Source organism: Pagrus major, chromosome 17 (assembly GCF_040436345.1).
Source record: "Pagrus major chromosome 17, Pma_NU_1.0".
Taxonomy (NCBI): Eukaryota; Metazoa; Chordata; class Actinopteri; order Spariformes; family Sparidae; genus Pagrus; species Pagrus major.
In genome coordinates, this window is record NC_133231.1 from 7,834,467 (window position 1) to 7,855,576 (window position 21,110).

General features: G+C 42.1%; 1 protein-coding gene across 1 annotated transcript in view; it reads left to right on the plus strand.

Moving 5' to 3' along the window:
- LOC141012044 (plectin-like) overlaps positions 1 to 20,903 on the plus strand; it is a 67,807-nt gene extending 46,904 nt beyond the window's left edge. The window contains exons 21-34 of the mRNA XM_073485423.1: positions 37 to 191; positions 575 to 701; positions 1,228 to 1,411; positions 2,132 to 2,289; positions 3,196 to 3,374; positions 3,477 to 3,615; positions 3,881 to 4,237; positions 4,327 to 4,410; positions 4,512 to 4,616; positions 4,748 to 4,846; positions 6,690 to 10,043; positions 12,500 to 19,589; positions 19,773 to 19,889; positions 20,060 to 20,903. Of these exons, the coding sequence (XP_073341524.1) occupies positions 37 to 191; positions 575 to 701; positions 1,228 to 1,411; positions 2,132 to 2,289; positions 3,196 to 3,374; positions 3,477 to 3,615; positions 3,881 to 4,237; positions 4,327 to 4,410; positions 4,512 to 4,616; positions 4,748 to 4,846; positions 6,690 to 10,043; positions 12,500 to 18,667 (11,109 nt within the window). The 3' untranslated portion in view covers positions 18,668 to 19,589; positions 19,773 to 19,889; positions 20,060 to 20,903. The remainder of the gene's footprint in view (positions 1 to 36; positions 192 to 574; positions 702 to 1,227; positions 1,412 to 2,131; positions 2,290 to 3,195; positions 3,375 to 3,476; positions 3,616 to 3,880; positions 4,238 to 4,326; positions 4,411 to 4,511; positions 4,617 to 4,747; positions 4,847 to 6,689; positions 10,044 to 12,499; positions 19,590 to 19,772; positions 19,890 to 20,059) is intronic.
- Positions 20,904 to 21,110: the final 207 nt, after the last annotated feature.

Genomic DNA, 21,110 nt, shown 5'->3' on the forward strand with positions numbered 1-21,110 from the left:
AATGTGTATATTTATCCATCATGGATTGTGTTTCAGATCACTGTTCACAAAGGCGATGAGTGTGCGCTCCTCAACAACTCTCAGCCCTTCAAGTGGAAGGTCCTGAACCGCTCTGGACACGAGGCGGTGGTGCCCTCCGTCTGCTTCATGGTGCCTCCAGTCAACAAGGAGGCAATGGACGGCGTGGCCAGGTGAGAGCACAGTAAAACAGAACGAGGTTTCATGTAATTCCTTGCTCTCTGGCTTCAGTACAACATCCCTCTCCTGCCTGCAACTCATCCAAAACTCACACCATATCTGGCTTCTTAACACTGGATACCTGCTGCTTTTAGAATTGATTTTGAGATTTTATTGATTACTTAGAAAGCCCAGAGAGGCCTTGCTTTAATTTATTTAACCATTTTTTTATTGCCCCTGCTGCTCTCTGAGATCCTCACATGCATCATTATTTTTTGTTCCGCGTCTCTCGACTGGTATATAATGCGTTTAGTACTCTGTAATTGGCAAAGTAGAATCTCTTAATTAGTGTCTGTTTCCTAATTCTTGCACTATGTGTGTCCCTGTCTTACTCCAGTCTGGATTCAGGTCATCAGCAGATGGTCTCTATGTGGCAGAGGCTCCATGTAGACATGAAGAGCTTGCTGTCATGGCAGTACCTGATGAGAGACTACACACAGATACGCTCCTGGAACATCACCATGGTGAGCGTGAGCCTTTAAGAGACGTTGTATCGGGACTGGTGTAAACTTTTGATCACAAGCAAAACTTATTTGTATTAAACTACATACCATCTTTACCTCAGCTGACTGTAGAAAATAAGATCAAGCCAACAGATAATAATTAACTTATTTAGCTTCTATTAGCTATTTACAGCTAATAGAAGCTAAATAATTGAATAGTAAGTTTGAGAGGAATAAAAGATTCCCCTAAATTCTGTTATTTTAAGAGCAGACTATGCAGGGGAATGCAATTTGGAATCAAATTAAATTAGTGCAGGCGGTGGAAAGACTGCATCAGCCTTGATAAAGCTAACAGGGAAACCATTGAGGATTTCTCTGTTCTCTAATCATTATGTACATTTCAGTCCATGAAATCAACATGACTCCTAAAATCCATCATTAAAATCAAATTACAACATCAGACAGCATCAATTCTGGATTATAAAGTTGAATTCCACTGAAGTCCTGCCTCCTAATCCCTCTTCCCTCTCTTTTCCATCCTGCTCAGTTAAAGACCATGAAATCAGAGGAATATCGGCTGGTGATGAGGAACCTGGAGCTCCACTACCAGGACTACATGCGAGACAGCCAGGACTCGCAGCTCTTTGGCCCCGATGACCGCATGCAGATCGAGGAGGACTACACCAAGTCCACCCAGCATTTCGACAGCCTCATTCGCTCCATGGAGAAAGGTACCATTCGTTTCTCTAAACGACAAATTAGCTTTTGATTATCTATGGTTATATATGACTGGGATATAAGTGTATAGATACTTTACAGTATGTAATTGTCATTCACCTTTCAGGAGTAATGGTTGTTAGGCTCAAAGGTGAGTCATGTCGAGACAGGCAAAGCTGCAGCCCACCAAGCTAGTGTGTGGACACGCTTATAAGCCTTGGATGAGATGTTCAAAAATAACCAGCACTGTTAGTTTAGAGTTCTGACTGCATGTTGGTTTGGTTCCTACCATAAGTTGCTTTTTTTTTTGCAGCTCTGCACAAAGTAGAAGCCAAATTTTGTAGGTTAATCTACAGAATGTTGCGCTTTTTGCACATCACCTAATAGAGTGATCACTACTACTAGGTAGACAATACTTGCGACTGTATAAACCGGATGCTGTGATTTTAATAGATGTAGAACTGTGTGTGTTCGGCCACAACACGTGAAGAGCTGCATGTGATCGTGCTTAAATGCACTGTAAATATGTTGTAGACGGTGGGAAAAGGGTGATCTGAGAATGTGAAAAATGTTTAGAAAGATGTGGACATGAAACATAAACATGGAATAATCTATTCAGTATTTCTACATTCTCAATGGATCAAAAATCAATTTTCCCCCAACCTAGTTATTTGGCTTCTTAAATTGTTTATTTGATCCTGCTGTACTAAACTAATGCAAATCCTGCTCCACAGGTCAACAGGATGAGACTCTGTGTAAGAGCTACCTCTCTGAGATCAAGGACCTGCGTCTGCGTATCGAGGACTGCGAGGCCGGGACTGTGGCCCGCATACGCAGACCTGTGGAGAAGGAACCTCTGAAAGAGTGTGTTCAGAAGACAACAGAGCAGAAGGTATTGTACTCAAATGAAGTCTGTAACGTGTTGAAATAGCATATGACGTCAATAGATCATCATCACATCAGTTACATCAAATTACCATATTAATTATACATTGACAGACCATTAGGAGACGGCAACTACCGGCCTCTGTGTTGAATCAGTCGAACTGCCTGAAGGATTATCACAGGGGCTAGTTCAGCTCTTCGTGTTTTGCTGTTAGCGTACTGATTAGGATGAAGAAAATATGAGTAATAAAAATCCTATGCATTGACAATTCTGAGGAAAGATAGCATTGTTGAGTTTAATTCGCAGATCGTCAAATATCGGCCATTTGGGTTGGTGGCTCGGTCCGAGCAAGTGTCAGTACTTGATGACCTGGGAAGTAAATTTCACAATGAAATACCTTTCTCCAGAATCGCTGACTCCACCTTTTATTTAGAGATACAAAATGCTGGCCTTATAGCCATTATGTAATGTGTTCTTTGTCTATGTGTCTGGAGCATTTGCATTTAATTACCCTGATGCCATTTTGAACATATCATGACCTCGCCTTGTTCTCAGATACGCCAAGGCAATATAGGCAAAACTTCAAAAATCTGGTAAATTGGTGTAATGAAGAAAGAGGAATGAAACTTCATGCTCCCTCTCCTAAAGGGAGTGTGGAGTGAGGGCTGCAATCAGTGTTGCTTTGAAGTGTGAAAATACAGCAGAGAATTGCGAGTTTGTATGCAGTTCTGAGGGAGTTGCAGGGTTTCTCAGGCCTGCTGTTTAACTTCCTACTACAGCTGCTCGGGTCCCTCGTGACCTCAGAATTTGTGCTGTTCCTCTGGCCAATCCTTGCAAAGAGGAAACAATGATTCAGTGTCCTTAGTCAAGTTTTAAATTCATTGCATGTTGTTGTCTTCTTCTGTTGTGTAGAAAGTCCAGGTGCAGCTTGAAGGTCTGAAGAAGGACCTTAACAAGGTGTCAGTAAAGACAAAAGAGGTCTTGGCCTCCCCCCAGCAGACTGCCTCCGCTCCTGTCCTGCGCTCAGAGCTCGACCTCACCGTGCAGAAGATGGATCACGCCCACATGCTCTCCTCTGTTTATCTTGAGAAGTGAGTCCCGTGTCACTTACTCTTGAGAGTAAAGAGAAAATGAACTGTATTGTGCTGAACCTTTGCCATGCTAATTTATTAACTCCTCTTTTCTTGCTCCAGGCTGAAGACTGTGGAAATGGTCATCCGTAACACACAGGGCGCTGAGGGAGTTCTCAAGCAGTATGAGGACTGCCTGCGTGAGGTTCACACCGTCCCCAGTGATGTAAAGGAAGTAGAGGCTTACAGAGCAAAGCTCAAGGTACACAGCAGATGATTCTTTTACTTTTACTGCTGATTATTTTACTGCATTTTACGCTGGGGTTCACAATAGATGAAGAATTTAGTAGGTGTGTGGGTTGAGAAATACGACATCTGTTAGAGGAAAATACATGCATACACAAAGAAACAAATCATCCTCTGCTGGTTGAGAACAGCTACAGTTAAATAGTTCAGCCTAGTTTATACTGATTTTTACCTTGGGTGCTCTCTGCTGAATAGCCTTTATTTCTCTATGAAATCTGCAGAAAATGCGGGCCGAGGCCGAGGGTGAACAGCCGGTGTTTGATTCTCTGGAAGAAGAGCTGAAGAAGGCCAATGCAGTGAGCGACAAGATGTCCCGCGTGCACAGCGAGCGTGATGCCGAGCTGGACCACTACCGCCAGCTCCTGTCCAGCCTCCAGGACCGCTGGAAGGCCGTGTTCTCACAGGTAGACCTTCGCCAGAGAGAGCTAGAGCAGCTCGGCCGCCAGCTGGGCTACTATCGCGAGAGCTACGACTGGCTGATCCGCTGGATCAACGACGCCAAGGAAAGGCAGGAGAAGATCCAGGCTGTGCCCATCACTGACAGCAAGACTCTGAAAGAACAGCTGGCTCAGGAGAAGGTATGCTGTGTGCCATTTTATATGACCACCATTCTTTTTATGTACTTAACATAAAACGAGTGTGCTCAACTCTTTTTTCTCTTTCTCAGAAACTGCTGGAGGAGGTTGAGGGCAACAAAGACAAAGTTGATGAGTGTCAAAAATATGCCAAAGCATACATTGATACCATTAAGGTAAGCATTAAATAACACGCGTCTTCATTGATTATTGTTAATATTTTAAGAATGTAGAGAAAGTATTTGTTGAGTAACTGATTTCTGTTTTTTTCAAATAGGACTACGAACTCCAGCTGGTGGCCTACAAAGCTCAGGTGGAGCCTCTTACTTCTCCCTTGAAGAAAACCAAACTGGATTCTGCTTCTGACAACATCATTCAGGAGGTCTGGCTCTACAGTTTTGGGAAAAAAGAGAATATTTTGTTAAAGGACAACTTAACCGTTTCACAGTGAAACACATGCATGACGCTGAAAATGATGCATTTGTAAGTGCTGTTTGTTTCTCCCTGTATTAGTATGTAACACTGAGGACCAAGTACAGTGAGCTGATGACTCTGACGAGTCAGTACATCAAGTTCATCACTGACTCGCAACGCCGCTTGGAGGACGAGGAGGTGCGTGACAACTGGCTGAGGATCCCAAACAAACTAAATTCTAACATTAACCTAACCAACCAAATAATCAACCAACCAACAAACGACACAACCCGCCGAATGCATGCACCCACTTTTCACTGTGTGCCGCATACACACATACAGACACACACACCTGCACACACACATTACATTAATGTACGGGTGACAAATTGTTACTTTGCACTGGTTACGCATGAAACATTGGCATGCTGTAGCTGATCTACAGTATTAGCTAGAAAAACGCAGATTTGTTGCAGCATATTGCTGTGTATGCTCTACGTAGTGACAAAGTAATAATATAATATTTGCAAACGTTTGATGCATGGGGTGTGATTGTGTTTGCATTCAAGTGAATACAGTCTTTAAATAGATTATTTGTCAGTGTTGGTTCAAAACCAGACTGGATTAATACAGGACACTGTGTGTTTGTATTAGCTACTCCATCTCCATCCATTGTGTGTATTGTGCCACTGTAGGTTTAGACTGAGGGGTTCTTTCTTTCACTACAATTTTCCTTTCCTTTCTTTTCCCTCTGGCCACTCCTCCCCTCACCCAACCCCCTCACCCCTGAGGTTAAGACTTAATGGTTCAGCCTCGGTCTTCAGCTCTCCTTTTTTCAAATTAACACAAGTTTAAAGTTTTACGTTACTTTCTAACCCTAATGTTTTGTTTGTTTCTTTGCCTCTCTTAACTGCTTGCCAGTGCTTTGCCATGATGAATGCTGTAACTTGTTTGAGCATAAAGAGGTAAATTATTCACAGTGTTTCAAGTACCTACTGTGCTGTGTAATCTATATTCCCTCTGTCGTCCTAACATCTGTGTCTCTGTCAAACTGCATTTTGGCTTTTCCATGTTTTTTTTTTCTTGCTTTCACTGCAGCCTTTTGTAGTATTACAGTAACTATCCCCACTGTCTTAAGAGTCACTGTCGTCCTTACTTGCACTTTTTTTTTGTGCTTCTTACATTTCCTGGAGTCATGAACTTGTTTTCTAACTTACACATCTGAACCTCTTATCTTGACTTTGCCTTTCTTTTCCATTCCATTTTGTGGCAAATAGTGATTCAAAGAACCCCCAACGCATGGGATGAGATAAAAACCAAAAGTGAATGGTGTGAATAATACTCTAACAAGAAGTATTTTGTATTTAGAAAAAAAAAGAATTATGTCTACAAATGTTCCCACACTATCCACATTAAAATAGACTGAAAACATTTTTAACAGTTCAACAGAAAACTACCTTAAACAACTAACTATTGAACTTATTTAATTAAACATATCAATATTTGAATAGTGATTATAAAACAAAGATGTGTGGGAGACACTATTAATTGCACGAAAATAAGAATATTTCTGCCACCGAATTAGACTTTTTAATTAATGAATTAAATATTTATTTATATTGCAGTTTTTGAGTTACAGCTACAGTCGCATGCCATATGATTTTCTTGCTGTGTTGTGAAGTGACATTTTGTTTCCATACATTAATTCATACATTCCCATCATCCATGTTTTTTCCTGAATTGTCTTGTCGTGAATTATGTTAATTGCATCGTGAATTTAACATCACCTTAATGAATGTGCATCTAATTTGCATCTAGTGATTGTTGTTTGACTTGATCTTTAAGCTAACTTTAACATTAACAATCCCTGGCTAATACATTACATTACGTTGCTCTTATTCCAGTTGGATTAGGCTGTGATTACGACAGTAATTACAATTTAACTCCACACTGTAATGAGCTGGTTAATGTAAAGTGTTACCCTTTAACATGTCATGCTTGATTATAATCCTTTCTTTACCATTTGCTTCCACTAATGCAGAAAGCTGCAGAGAAACTCAAAGCGGAAGAGCAGAAAAAAATGGCCAAGATGCAGGCCGAGTTAGACAAACAGAAGCAGTTAGCTGAAGTTCACGCAAAGGCCATTGCCAAAGCTGAGAAAGAGGCTCAAGAGCTGAAGCTCAGAATGCAGGAAGAAGTAAGCAGGAGAGAAGTTGCTGCTGTAGATGCAGAAAAGCAAAAGCACAACATCCAGCTGGAACTGCATGAGCTCAAAAACCTCTCGGAGCAGCAAATCATGGACAAAAGTAAACTGGTGGATGACGCTCTTCAAAGCAGAGTCAAGATCGAGGAGGAAATCCGCATCATCAGACTCCAACTTGAGACAACCGTAAAACAAAAATCCACTGCAGAATCTGAGCTCAAGCAACTTCGTGACCGAGCAGCTGAGGCTGAGAAACTCCGAAAGGCCGCCCAGGAAGAAGCTGAGAAGCTCCGCAAACAAGTCAATGAAGAGACCCAGAAAAAGCGCATGGCAGAAGAGGAACTCAAACGCAAAGCCGAGGCAGAGAAGGAAGCTGCTAAGCAAAAGCAGAAAGCTCTGGAAGACCTAGAAAACCTCAAGAGGCAGGCCGAGGAGGCAGAAAGGCAAGTGAAGCAAGCAGAGGTTGAAAAGGAGAGACAAATCCAGGTTGCTCACGTGGCAGCCCAAAAAAGTGCTGCGGCTGAGCTCCAGAGCAAACACATGTCCTTCGTGGAGAAGACCTCAAAGTTGGAAGAATCACTCAAACAAGAGCATGGTGCTGTCCTTCAGCTGCAACATGAAGCAGCAGCTCTCAAGAAACAACAGGAGGATGCAGAAAGGGCCAGAGGAGAAGCAGAAAAAGAGCTTGAGAAATGGAGGCAAAAAGCCAACGAGGCGCTCCGTCTAAGACTCCAGGCTGAGGAAGAAGCCCACAAAAAGAGCCTCGCTCAAGAAGATGCTGAAAAACAAAAGGAGGAGGCTGAGCGTGAGGCTAAAAAGAGATCCAAAGCTGAAGATTCAGCCCTGAAGCAGAAAGAAATGGCTGAGAAAGAACTCGAGAGGCAGAGGAAGGTAGCTGAGAGCACAGCCCAGCAGAAACTCACTGCAGAACAGGAGCTGATTCGACTTAGGGCAGACTTTGACAATGCAGAACAGCAGAGATCCCTCCTTGAAGATGAACTTTACCGCCTGAAGAATGAAGTCATTGCTGCTGAGCAACAAAGGAAACAGCTGGAGGATGAACTGGCCAAAGTGAGGAGTGAAATGGATGTACTCAGTGAGCTTAAGTCCAAGGCAGAAAAGGAGACCATGTCCAACTCAGAGAAGAGCAAACAGCTTCTTGAGGCTGAAGCCGCCAAGATGAGGGACCTGGCTGAGGAAGCGAGCAAGCTTAGAGCCATTGCAGAGGAGGCCAAGCATCAGCGTCAAGTTGCTGAGGAAGAGGCAGCTCGCCAGAGAGCAGAGGCTGAAAGGATTCTCAAAGAGAAACTGGCTGCAATCGGCGATGCAACTCGTTTAAAAACAGAGGCTGAAATCGCCCTGAAAGAGAAGGAGGCAGAAAACGACAGACTCCGACGGCAAGCTGAGGATGAGGCTTACCAGAGGAAAGCTCTCGAGGACCAGGCCAACCAGCACAAGCAAGATATTGAAGAAAAGATAATACTACTCAAAAAATCATCTGAGGCTGAAATGGAAAGACAAAAGGCAATTGTGGATGACACGCTCAAACAGAGGCGGGTCGTCGAAGAAGAGATCCGAATTCTTAAACTCAACTTTGAAAAGGCTTCATCTGGAAAACTCGATCTGGAGCTAGAGCTGAACAAACTGAAAAACATTGCAGAGGAAACTCAGCAAAGCAAACTCCGAGCAGAGGAGGAGGCAGAAAAACTAAGGAAGCTTGCCCTTGAGGAGGAGAACAGGAGGAGGGAAGCAGAGGAAAAGGTTAAGAAGATTGCTGCTGCAGAGGAGGAGGCAGCCAGACAACGCAAGGCAGCCCAAGATGAGCTCGATCGTCTGAAGAAGAAAGCAGAGGAAGCCAGAAAGCAGAAAGACGATGCTGACAAAGAAGCAGAGAAACAGATCTTAATGGCCCAACAAGCAGCCCAGAAATGCAATGCAGCTGAGCAACAAGTCCAAAGTGTCCTTGCTCAACAGAAGGAAGATACCATCACACAGAAGAAGCTTAAAGAAGAGTACGAGAAAGCCAAGAAGCTTGCCAAACAGGCAGAGGCTGCCAAGGAGAAGGCCGAAAGGGAGGCAGCTCTCCTTCGTCAACAAGCAGAGGAAGCAGAGCGACAAAAGGCAGCAGCTGAACAAGAAGCTGCAAACCAAGCCAAAGCTCAGGAGGATGCTGAGAGGTTGAGGAAGGAGGCTGAATTCGAAGCTGCTAAACGAGCACAAGCAGAAAACGCAGCACTCAAGCAGAAGCAACAAGCTGATGCTGAAATGGCGAAGCACAAAAAACTGGCAGAGCAAACATTAAAACAGAAGTTCCAAGTGGAGCAAGAGCTCACAAAGGTTAAACTTAAGCTGGATGACACTGATAAGCAGAAATCCGTCCTCGATGAAGAGCTGCAGCGCTTGAAGGATGAGGTTGATGATGCTGTCAAACAAAGGGCCCAGGTGGAGGAGGAGCTGTTCAAAGTCAAGGTGCAGATGGAGGAACTACTCAAATTGAAACTCAGGATTGAGGAGGAAAATCAACGCCTCATCAAGAAAGACAAAGATAACACACAAAAATTCCTTGCCAAGGAGGCTGACAATATGAAAAAACTGGCAGAGGATGCTGCTAGACTGAGTGTAGAGGCCCAGGAGGCTGCACGCTTGAGACTGATTGCAGAAGATGACCTCAGTCAACAACGAGCTCTTGCAGAGAAAATGCTCAAAGAGAAAATGCAGGCCATACAAGAGGCATCTAGACTTAGAGCTGAGGCAGAGATGCTCCAAAAGCAGAAGGACTTGGCTCAGGAGCAGGCACAAAAGCTGCTGGAGGACAAACAACTAATGCAACAGCGTCTGGACGAGGAAACAGAAGAGTACCAGAAGTCACTTGAAGCAGAAAGGAGAAGGCAGCTGGAGATCATAGCTGAATCCGAAAAACTCAAACTTCAGGTTTCTCAGCTCAGCGAAGCCCAGGCTAAAGCCCAGGAGGAGGCTAAAAAATTCAAGAAACAAGCTGATACGATTGCATCCCGCCTTCATGAGACTGAAATAGCCACCAAAGAAAAAATGACTGTAGTGGAAAAACTGGAAGTTGCGAGACTAAGTTCCAGCAAAGAGGCTGAGGATTTACGCAAAGCTATTGCAGACCTAGAAAAGGAGAAGTCTAGTCTGAAAAAAGAGGCTGAAGACCTTCACAATAAGTCTAAAGAGGTATTGTGTCAAAAATGGCATAACATAGCAGCTTATGTCATTGTTAACTATATCTGAACACTAACACACTTCTTTCTTAAATTTCCTCTATCCCTTTCTTTGATCACTAATCATGAAACCATATCTTTAATTTCAAATATGATTTTCATTTTGATTTTTTTACAGTGCACTTTGCTCATGCAGATCATTTCTTGAATGTCCCCCCACATCCTGGAATGTCTCTTCATTTTGAAAACATGCTTCATATTTCTTTCAGCTTTGAAACTCAGTCCTACCTCAGCTCCAAAATTGACTGCATCATTTGAAGTCTGATTACATTTCATGAAATATAATAAAACATCAGCAATTAAGTAAAAAAAAAAGATCAGTGTGGATCAACAATTAGAGAGATAGACTAGTATTAAAGTTCATTCACCGGCAGATTTACTGGAACCTATAACCTTTATAACAATGCTCAGTGAGTTTTAAAAGAATGCACCATTGCATTTATTATGGATGGTCGCCAAATATTGTTTGCTGCCTGTATTTGCAGGATGAAAAGAACATTCAAACACAACTATTAGCTGCCAAGAAAATGATATTTGTCATCTATAGTCAAGCTCCCATTTTTTACAATGCCCAGTATTCACTGTGAATGCTGTATTAAGAGACTTTGCCACCAATGTTTACATGCTAAAACATAGCAGAGCAACTTAGCAGAGATATCACCATACCTATGGAGCTGTCCGCTATCCTTCTGAGTCAGTTTACACAAAAGGCATTCACACTGCCTTGCTGACAAATAAACATAGCACAAAAAGTAAGGAAATTTGTGTTTGGTAGATTATTTCTTTGTTGTAACAATGCTTCTTGGCAATAAATCTTATACCGTTGGAAAGCCTGTTTATTTCCCTTTTAAATGGTGCCACATTTGTAAGGAACATGCATTTGTGGGATGAGCAGCAGAGCTGAGTATGTGGGTTTCGCCCATGAAAAATTTGCCAAATCTTCCCTGCCAAACAGCTTATTCTGCTATTGACTCTTGTTTGGTGTTGTTTGGTGGATTGGATGATTGAAGTCTGAAGAAACAAGACATATTGGCAATTTAACAATTTATTAATTTAACAAACAGGAGCCTCAGTAGTGTGTGTAGGAACCATACACAGCCACAACAGCCTGGCACCTCCTCCTCATGCCACCATGCATCACCAGCCTGGTCACACACAGAGCAGGGTTTCTCAGAGACTACCTCCAGAATTTGGAAGTGGAGAGGATGGAATGGCCGCCAGAAGTCCTGACCTCGACCTCATTGAACACTTGTGGGATCAGCTTGGGCGTGCTGTTCATGCCAGAGTGACCAACACAACCATGTTGGCTGACTTGCGACAAATGCTGGTTGAAAAATGGGATGCCATCCCACAGCAGTGTGTGACCAGGCTGGTGTATGGTTCTTCCACACGCTACTGAGGCTCCTGCTTGTTAAATTAATAAATTGTTAAATTGCCAGTATGTCTTATTTCTTCAGACTTCAATAAGAGTAAAAAATAAAGAGTCAATAGCAGAATAAGCTGGCAGAGAAGATTTGGCATTTTTTTCAGGGGCGCATGTTCCTTACAAATGTGGCACCATTTAAAAGGGAAATAAACAGGCTTTCTGACAGTATAAGATTTATTGCCAAAAAGCATTGTTACAACAAAGAAATAATCTACCAAACACAAATTTCCCTACTTTTTGTGTTATGTTTATATGTTGACTTCATCCACAACCCCCACCCCTAGGTTTGCTATAGTATATCCCATGCACTGATTGTGCAGCATTGTTGGTAAAAACATTATTCTTACCATTAGAATACACAGAAGTGAAGTTGAGTGAGTCCATGCAAAGTGTTTATCATACAGTTCTGAGGGTATTATCCCTCTGCAACAAAGTATTGTACATTGTGTGTATATTCCATGCTTGACATTTATAATAGGAAATATATTAGGTGTAGCAATGCAATTACTGGCATCCAATAGTGAGCACTAATTTCTTATGCAACAAAGTTACAACACATGAAATAACACAAAAACTGTGCTATCCTAAAGTAGTCTGAGCTAGCAAAATAGTATTATGGAAATTGCAGATTTTCATAGTTGTTCTGGACTTTATAATATTGGCGTAAATACTAAAAAATTACACTAAAACAATATATATATATGTATGTTTATATATATATATTTATATATTAATGTATTTTTACCTGAATCTTCAAACAAAGATGCCAAGAGTTGGCCAGTTTCACTAGAGGATTGTTATCTCTATACAGTATGCATAAGCAGAGTGCATTGTAAAATTATATCAATTGCAGATTAAATATACAAAGTAAAAATTGTCAATATAAAACATAATATTGTTTCATAAACAAAATATTCAAAGAATACATGTGCATTACCTATATACATGTTGTGACTTATATTTTCTATTTTGTCCTCTATCAGATGGCTGATGCACAGCAGAAACAAATCGAACATGAGAAGACAGTTCTCCAGCAGACATTCCTGTCAGAAAAGGAGATGCTGTTGAAGAAGGAGAAGCTCATTGAAGAAGAGAAAAAGAGGCTGGAGAGTCAGTTTGAAGAAGAAGTCAAAAAGGCCAAAGCTCTCAAAGACGAACAGGAACGCCAGAGACAGCAGATGGAGGATGAGAAGAAGAAACTCCAGGCTACCATGGATGCTGCCCTCAACAAACAAAAAGAGGCTGAGAAAGAGATGCATAACAAGCAAAATGAAATGAAGGAACTGGAGAGGAAAAGACTAGAGCAGGAAAGGATTCTTGCAGAAGAGAACCAGAAACTGCGCGAGAAGCTGCAGCAGCTTGAGGATGCACAGAAAGACCAACCCACAGACAAAGAGGTCATCCATGTAACAATGGTTGAGACAACAAAGAACGTTTACAATGGCCAAAATGTCGTTGATGTGGTAGACAGTGCAGAGAAGAAACCAGATCCCTTGGCTTTCGATGGCATCCGTGAAAAGGTACCTGCAAGCAGACTTCATGACCTCGGTCTTTTACCCAAGAAGGAGTTTGACAAGCTGAAAAATGGCAAAACCACTGTGCAAGAGCTCGGCCAGAAGGAAAATCTAAAAAGGATTCTTAAAGGAAAGAATGGCATTGCTGGTGTGTTGACACCATCTAATCAAAAAATGTCAATCTATCAAGCATCACAAGAGAAGAAGATCACTCCAGGCACAGGCATAATCCTTCTTGAAGCCCAGGCAGCTACTGGTTCCATTTTAGACCCAATTAAGAACCAGAAACTTTCTGTTAATGAAGCTGTCAAGGAAGGCGTCATTGGCCCTGAACTGCACAACAAAATGCTTTCAGCTGAGAGGGCAGTTGTTGGCTACAAAGATCCATACACTGGTGGGAAGATCTCTGTCTTTGAAGCAATGAAGAAGGGTCTGCTAGAACATGATCATGCCATCAGAGTCCTTGAAGCTCAACGTGCAACTGGTGGCATCATTGACCCCATCAACAGTCACCGTGTACCCAATGAAATAGCCTATAAACAGGGACAATATGATCAAGAAATGAACAAGATTATGGAAAACCCTTCAGATGACACAAAGGGGTACTTTGACCCCAGCACTCAGGAACCTTTGACATATTCTGAGCTGATGGAAAGATGCACCACTGACCCAGACACAGGCATGCTACTCCTGCCAATCACAGATAAAGCTGCTCAGTGCTCAAGTATCTACACAGAGGAGGAGACCAAGGATGTGTTCAGCAAAACAACTGTGTCAGTGCCATTTGGAAGATTCAAGGGAAAGACTGTTACCATTTGGGAAATAATCAATTCTGAGTACTTCACAGAAGATCAGAAGAAGGACCTTCTCCGTCAATACAAAACAGGCAAAATCACAATTGAAAAAATCATCAAGATTGTGATCACTGTGGCAGAGGAGAAAGAGAAGAAGAATGAAATTACCTTTGATGGCCTGAGAGCACCTGTCCCTGCCACTGAGCTCCTGGAATCCAAAATCATTGATAAAGACCTGTACAACAAATTGCACAAGGGCAAGAAGACAGTCAAAGAGGTGTCTGAAATGGAGCCTGTCCACAAAGCACTGAAGGGTACAGACTGCATCGCAGGTGTATTTATTGAACCATCCAAGGAGACAATGTCCTTTTATCAAGCTATGAAGAAAGACATGATGAGGCCAGGGCCTGCCTTGAAAATGCTTGAAGCCCAAGCAGGAACCGGTTATGTGGTTGACCCTGTTGATAATAAGAAGTACACTGTTGATGAAGCTGTAAAAGCAGGTGTTGTTGGTCCTGAGCTGCATGAAAAACTCCTGTCTGCAGAGCGAGCTGTGACCGGCTACAAAGATCCTTACACTGGGAAGACTGTATCTCTGTTCCAGGCAATGAAAAAAGACCTCATACCCAAAGAACAAGGAATCCGACTGCTTGATGCCCAAATGGCCACCGGTGGCATTATTGATCCAGTAAATAGCCATCACATTCCTCACGATGTGGCCTGCAAGAGAAATTATTTCGATGATGAAATGAAACAAAACCTCAGCAGCCCCACTGATGAAACTAAATGCTTCTTTGACCCCAACACAAAAGAAAACGTCACATACCCAGAGCTCTTCAAGAGATGTGTCACTGACAAGAAAACTGGCCTCCAGCTTCTGCCTCTTTCTGACGAAGCCATCAATGCAAAGGAGGAGCTAGCATACACTGAAGCCCAGACAAAAGAGGCTATGACACAGGCAACTGTGGAGCTTGACTATGGACCATTCAAGGGCAGGAAGATGACCATCTGGGAAATTCTCAACTCTGAATATCTCACTGAGGAACAAAGGCTTGACTTGCTCAGACAGTTTAGGTCAGGAAAGATTACAATTGAAAAGATTATCAAGATTATGATCACAGTTGTAAATGAGAAAGAGGTCCAGAAACAAGAAAAGTCCAGCTTCAAGGGACTCAGAGCCCCTGTCCCAGCAGACTCTCTGTATGATTCCAAAATTATTGACAAGCCAACCTTTGACCTCCTTAAACAAGAAAAAACAACACCCAAAGAGGTCAGCAAGAATCCTGATGTCAATAAGTACCTCCAGGGCTCTGATAGCATTGCTGGCATTTACCTGGGCCCGACAAAAGACACAATAAGCATTTATGAGGCAATGAAGAAAAAGCTCCTCAGACACAACACAGGTCTTTCACTTCTTGAGGCCCAGGCTGCCACTGGGTTCATGGTGGATCCAGTGAAAAACCAGTGTCTGTCAGTAGATGAGGCAGTGAAGTCAGGCCTTGTTGGTCCAGAGCTACATGAAAAACTCCTCTCTGCAGAAAAAGCTGTCACTGGCTATAAAGATCCATTCACAGGCAACAAAGTCTCCCTCTTTGAAGCAATGCAAAAAGATCTCATCTTGAAAGAACATGCAATGCCAATGTTAGAAGCACAGATGGTTAGTGGAGGAATCATCGACCCTGTAAACAGCCACCGTGTCCCAATTGATGTTGCATATCAGAAGAACATTTTCAACCAAAAAACTGCCAAGAACCTGTCCGAACCATCTGATGAGAACAAGGTTTTCTCAGATCCAGAAACCGATGAGAATGTCACCTACAGGCAGCTTAAAGACAAGTGCCAGAAAGATCCAGAGACAGGCCTATACATCCTCCCACTCTCCAAACCTCAGTCTCCTACTGTTGTGGAAAAGACGTACCTCTACACAGAGGAACAAACACAGAGTGATCTGACCAGCACCCAAATTGACATTCCAATTGAGGGCCTTGCTGATAAACCAATGAACCTCTGGGATATCATGAACTCAAATTTGCTTCCAGATTCGGAGAGGCAGAGGCTCATGGATGAATATCGCTCTGGTAAACTCACTAAAGAGCGTATGATCATCATTATCATTGAGATCATGGAGCAGAGAGAGATCATCAGAAATGATAGTCCACTGTCATATCAGACTATAAGGAGAAGGATAACTATTGAGGAGCTCTACAATGCCCGGATCATTGACTTGGAGACATACAACCTCCTTAAACAGGGCAAGAGAGACATCCGTGACATAATGGAGATGACCAGTGTGAAACAGTATCTCTATGGCACAGGCTGTGTGGCTGGGGTCGCAACTGACTCAAGCTCCAAGATGAGCATATACCAAGGAATGAAGAGAGGTTTCATTAAACCAGAAGTAGCCCTCAGTCTCCTAGAAGCACAGGCTGCAACAGGTTTCATTGTCGATCCAGTTAAAAATGAAACACTCACAGTTGATGAAGCTGTCCGTAAGGGTGTTGTTGGCCCTGAGATCCATGATAAACTTCTTTCAGCTGAGAGAGCAGTCACAGGATACAAAGATCCATACAGTGGGAAAATTATCTCTCTTTTCCAGGCCATGAAGAAGGACCTTGTCCCAGAAGATTATGCTCTGAAAATGTTGGAGGCACAAACTGCCACTGGTGGCATTATTGATCCTGAATTCCAGTTCCACTTGCCAGCAGACGTTGCCATGCAAAGAGGTTATATCAATAAGGAAACCAATGAAAAGCTGACTGACAATGTTAAAGGATTTGTTGACCCTGTCACTGAAGAGAACCTGTCATATGCAGAGCTGCTCAAGAGATGCAAGTTAGATGGTGGGTTACGCCTACTCTCCCTGGGAGACAAGAGGCTGATGTTCAAGGGTCTGAGGAAACAGATCACAATGGAGGAGCTGATCCGCTCAAAAATTATTGACCAGCAGACAGTCACTGAACTGAATGAGGGTCTCATTTCAGTGGAGGAGGTCAGCAGTAAACTATCAAGGTACCTCGAGGGCACAAGCTGCATTGCTGGTGTATTTTTGGAGACTTCAAAGGAGCGTCTATCAATTTACCAGGCCATGAAGAAGAACATGATTAGGCCAGGCACTGCATTTGAACTCCTTGAGGCCCAGGCAGCCACAGGCTATGTCATTGATCCAATCAAAAACCTCAAACTGACAGTCAGTGAAGCAGTGAGAATGGGAATTGTAGGACCCGAATTCAAAGACAAGCTCCTCTCTGCTGAGCGTGCAGTGACAGGATACAGAGATCCTTATTCAGGCAAAACTATCTCCCTGTTTCAGGCCATGAAAAAGGGTCTAATCCTGAAAGATCACGGTATCCGTCTCCTAGAAGCCCAGATTGCCACTGGTGGAATCATTGACCCAGAGGAAAGTCACCGTGTGCCAGTTGAGGTGGCCTACAAACGTGGCTTCTTTGATGAGGAAATGAATGAGATCCTGACAGATCCATCTGATGACACCAAAGGCTTCTTTGATCCCAACACTGAGGAAAACCTTACCTACCTCGGGCTCATGGAAAGGTGCATCACTGATCCCGACACTGGCCTGGTGCTTCTGCTACTGAAAGAAAAGAAGCGAGAAAGGAAGACCTCCTCCAAATCCTCTGTTCGTAAACGCAGAGTTGTCATCGTAGACCCAGAGACAGGCAAAGAAATGACTGTGTATGAGGCCTACAGGAAGGGACTCATTGACCACCAAACCTACCTAGAGCTTGCTGAGCAGGAGTGTGAATGGGAAGAGATCACAATGACCTCCTCTGATGGTACTGTCAAGTCCATTATCATTGACAGGAGGTCAGGGAGACAGTATGATGTTGATGATGCTCTTGCACGTGGCCTCATTGACCAGAATGCTCTTGATACGTACCGATCTGGAAACCTGGCCATCACAGAATTTGCTGACATGCTTTCTGGAAACATGGGAGGCTTCCGCTCTCGCTCATCCTCCTTCGGTTCCACCACTGGTTCCACCTACTCCTCTCCCATGAGCCCCATACCCTCAATTAAAGCACCTGCAGTCATATGGAATGATCCAGCAGAGGAGACAGGCCCCATTGCTGGAATCTTAGACGTAGACACACTGGAGAAGGTGTCAATCACGGAGGCCATACACAGAAACCTGGTAGACAACATCTCAGGCCAAAGATTGTTGGAGGCCCAAGCCTGCACAGGAGGAATAATTGACCCCACAACCGGGGAGAGATTCACAGTCACTGATGCTACAGAAAAAGGCCTTGTAGATAAAGTCATGGTTGATCGCCTCAATCTGGCTCAAAAAGCATTCAATGGATTTGAAGACCCCAGAACTAAAGTTAAGATGTCTGCTTCTCAGGCTCTAAAGAAGGGCTGGTTGTATTACGAGGCTGGGCAGCGTTTCCTTGAGATCCAATACCTGACTGGAGGACTTATTGAGCCTGATGTTGAAGGCAGAGTGTCTCTGGACGAATCAATCAGGAAGGGCACGATCGATGCCCGCACTGCCCAGAAACTGAGAGATGTCAATGCTTATTCTAAATATCTGACTGACCCCAAAACCAAACTGAAAATCTCCTTCAAAGATGCCATGGACAAAAGCATGGTCGAGGAAGGCTCTAGCCTAAGGCTTCTGGAGGCCTCCTCACAGTCCAGCAAAGGCCTCTACAGTCCTTACAATGCCAGTAATCCCGGATCTGCCTATGGCTCTCGGACTGGCTCAAGGACCGGATCCCGAACAGGCTCCAGGAGAGGCAGCATTGATGCTGGATCTGGCTTCAGCATGAACTTCTCATCGTCCTCCTTCACATCCTCTTCAACTGGCTACAGCCGCAGATTCTGATTAGCTAGTTCTGTTCCTAACAACTTTTGACTTAGAACCAACAATACTAATGCACTTTATAGTTGCATTTCACACAGGAAAAAAAGAGTTACAGTAACAAAGAAAATATAATTTATTTATTCTGCCCTGAATATGATCACATCAAGAATTGCCTTGGCAATACATTTTTTCAAATAGAACAGATGTCTAAACCTGTGCCTCATATATAGAGACATAACCAAGCATTGCTAGATATATAAGATATTCATTTTCTTTTTAAAGTCACTTTATATTTTTTAAAGCAAAAAATAGAATTACTGCTTTTTTAAGTGACTATAGTTTTCATTTGTTAAAAAAAAATGTATACTTGTGCTTTCTGAAACTAATATATACTGTAAGTATGTCAAACAGAAATATTTTTCCAGTATTCCTTGTTTCCTTAAAAATTCAAGAATATTTGTCTATTTTTTATCTTTTTGACAGTACTACTTAATGCAATACTGTATGTCAATTTAGTTTGAATGTTTCAAACAGACTCTAAAATACATAGATGCCTTCAAATCTCTGAATGTTTGTATAGAGATTTGTGTTAATGTTTTAATGTTAAATGTTGCCTAACTTAAACGTATACCCAGTAAGAATACACCTGTGAGACACTACCAAATGAGACACAGTAGGAATACAAGACTGATAAGAAGTGCCAGAATTAAAATTATGCAGACTGCTCCGAAACCATTTTCACATGACATTACCTTGTACTTAGGCCAACTTTTAGTCAGTGTACTTTTGCATCCTTTAACTACATTACACCATTGTTTTATACACTCCAAGTTTTGGATTCTTTATATTCACCATCATTCAAGTGTTCCTGGTAAATCCCAAGATGATGTCAGACTTCATCCTGCTCTCCCATACAGACCTGCCTCCTGTTATTTTGGTTCTTGTAAGTTGAAAGTTTTTTTTGTTTTCCTTTTGTTTGTTTTGTTTTCTGTTTTACAGTTGATTTTGATCACATCACAAATTATTATGCCATCTATTTCTTTCATTTTTCCCCTATCCCATATTAGTGAACTGTTTCTATTCAAAATTCTCATTACTGCTTTTTTTGTCCTGTTGTTTTTGACAGGTGCCTCAGTCTCCCAGAATGCAACATAAGAGCACAGATACTCAGTTGGCCAGAGGATGCGATCCCCTCCACTTGGATGGGTTTGTGAGTCCCTGTCATCCTCACGCAGTTACACAGGTAAAGGAAATAAATGGTTTTGAAAACATGATATCATTTTCATTTCATTTGCAAAAGATGAAGCTATCATTTCATCGAGATTTGTTTTGCAATTTTTATTTATTTTCTACCTTTTCTCACTGCATGGTTCATTTTGATTTCAATTCATAGTTATTTTCTTTTGTTTCTAGATCTGCCATTGAGTATGTCCTTTCTTCCATTGCACATCGCATTTGAAGAAAGCTGAGGCTGAGTCAACCTGACACCATCTTGGGATGCATTTCTAGGAACACTCTTCATTCATGATGTTTTTCATATATTTATTACTTAAATGCTAATAGTGCTATTTATCTTGTCATATCCTGAATTTTTTTTAGAGAACAATCCCAAAGTAAAGACACATCTGCGTCTTCATTTTTTCATTTAAATTGGGATTCACTGTAGTCACAGAACGGCACATCTTCATTTAGCTGTTCTTAAGAGTGTATTTTCGTATTACTGTACCTCTGTGTAAATTCAGTCCCACCAAAGTGCTAATAAGATACATTTGGAGAATTGACATATTTGATACAGCAACACATTGCATGAATGTATGTATTATATCAAATTAACTCTCAGTTGATGTTTTGCCACAGATTTCATATGCAAACTGAAAAACAAACAGACAAACAAACAGCTTGAAGCTTTATTTTGCTTATAGTTATTTTTCCACAGCAAGCGTTTTTGTTATGTATCTCAAGTGTTTTACCTCTGTAAATCCTTTTATTTTGTTTTCATCAAGTTTTTTTGATATATTATGGATTTGCCTTGCATGTTTTACTAACTTTACAAAGGATATTTGGGAAAAATGTTAGTGTAAAATAAAGACAACTGCAGATGTACCTGCTGATAATTATAGCATTATATAAATCCACAAACTAACTGGTTCATTTTTGCTTATGGGGCAGATTTTGCTTAGAATGATATGGTGAGTGGATTCTGTTGTATGTGCTGAACATAACACTATGTTGTAAATAAATATGCTCTGAAGAGGCACCCTCTTGTCATTCATACATCATTACAAAAGCATCTGAGGTTATTTTTTAAGTAGAGCATGTTTTTCAGTGCTGCAGCCTTAAGTTACATTGGAAGGCTAATGGCACGATAGAAAATCAAACATAATGGCTCCATCGATCTATAAAGCACAACAGGAATGTATAGTTGTAGAGCAGCTAGTTCTAAAAGTTAAGGAGACCTATTATG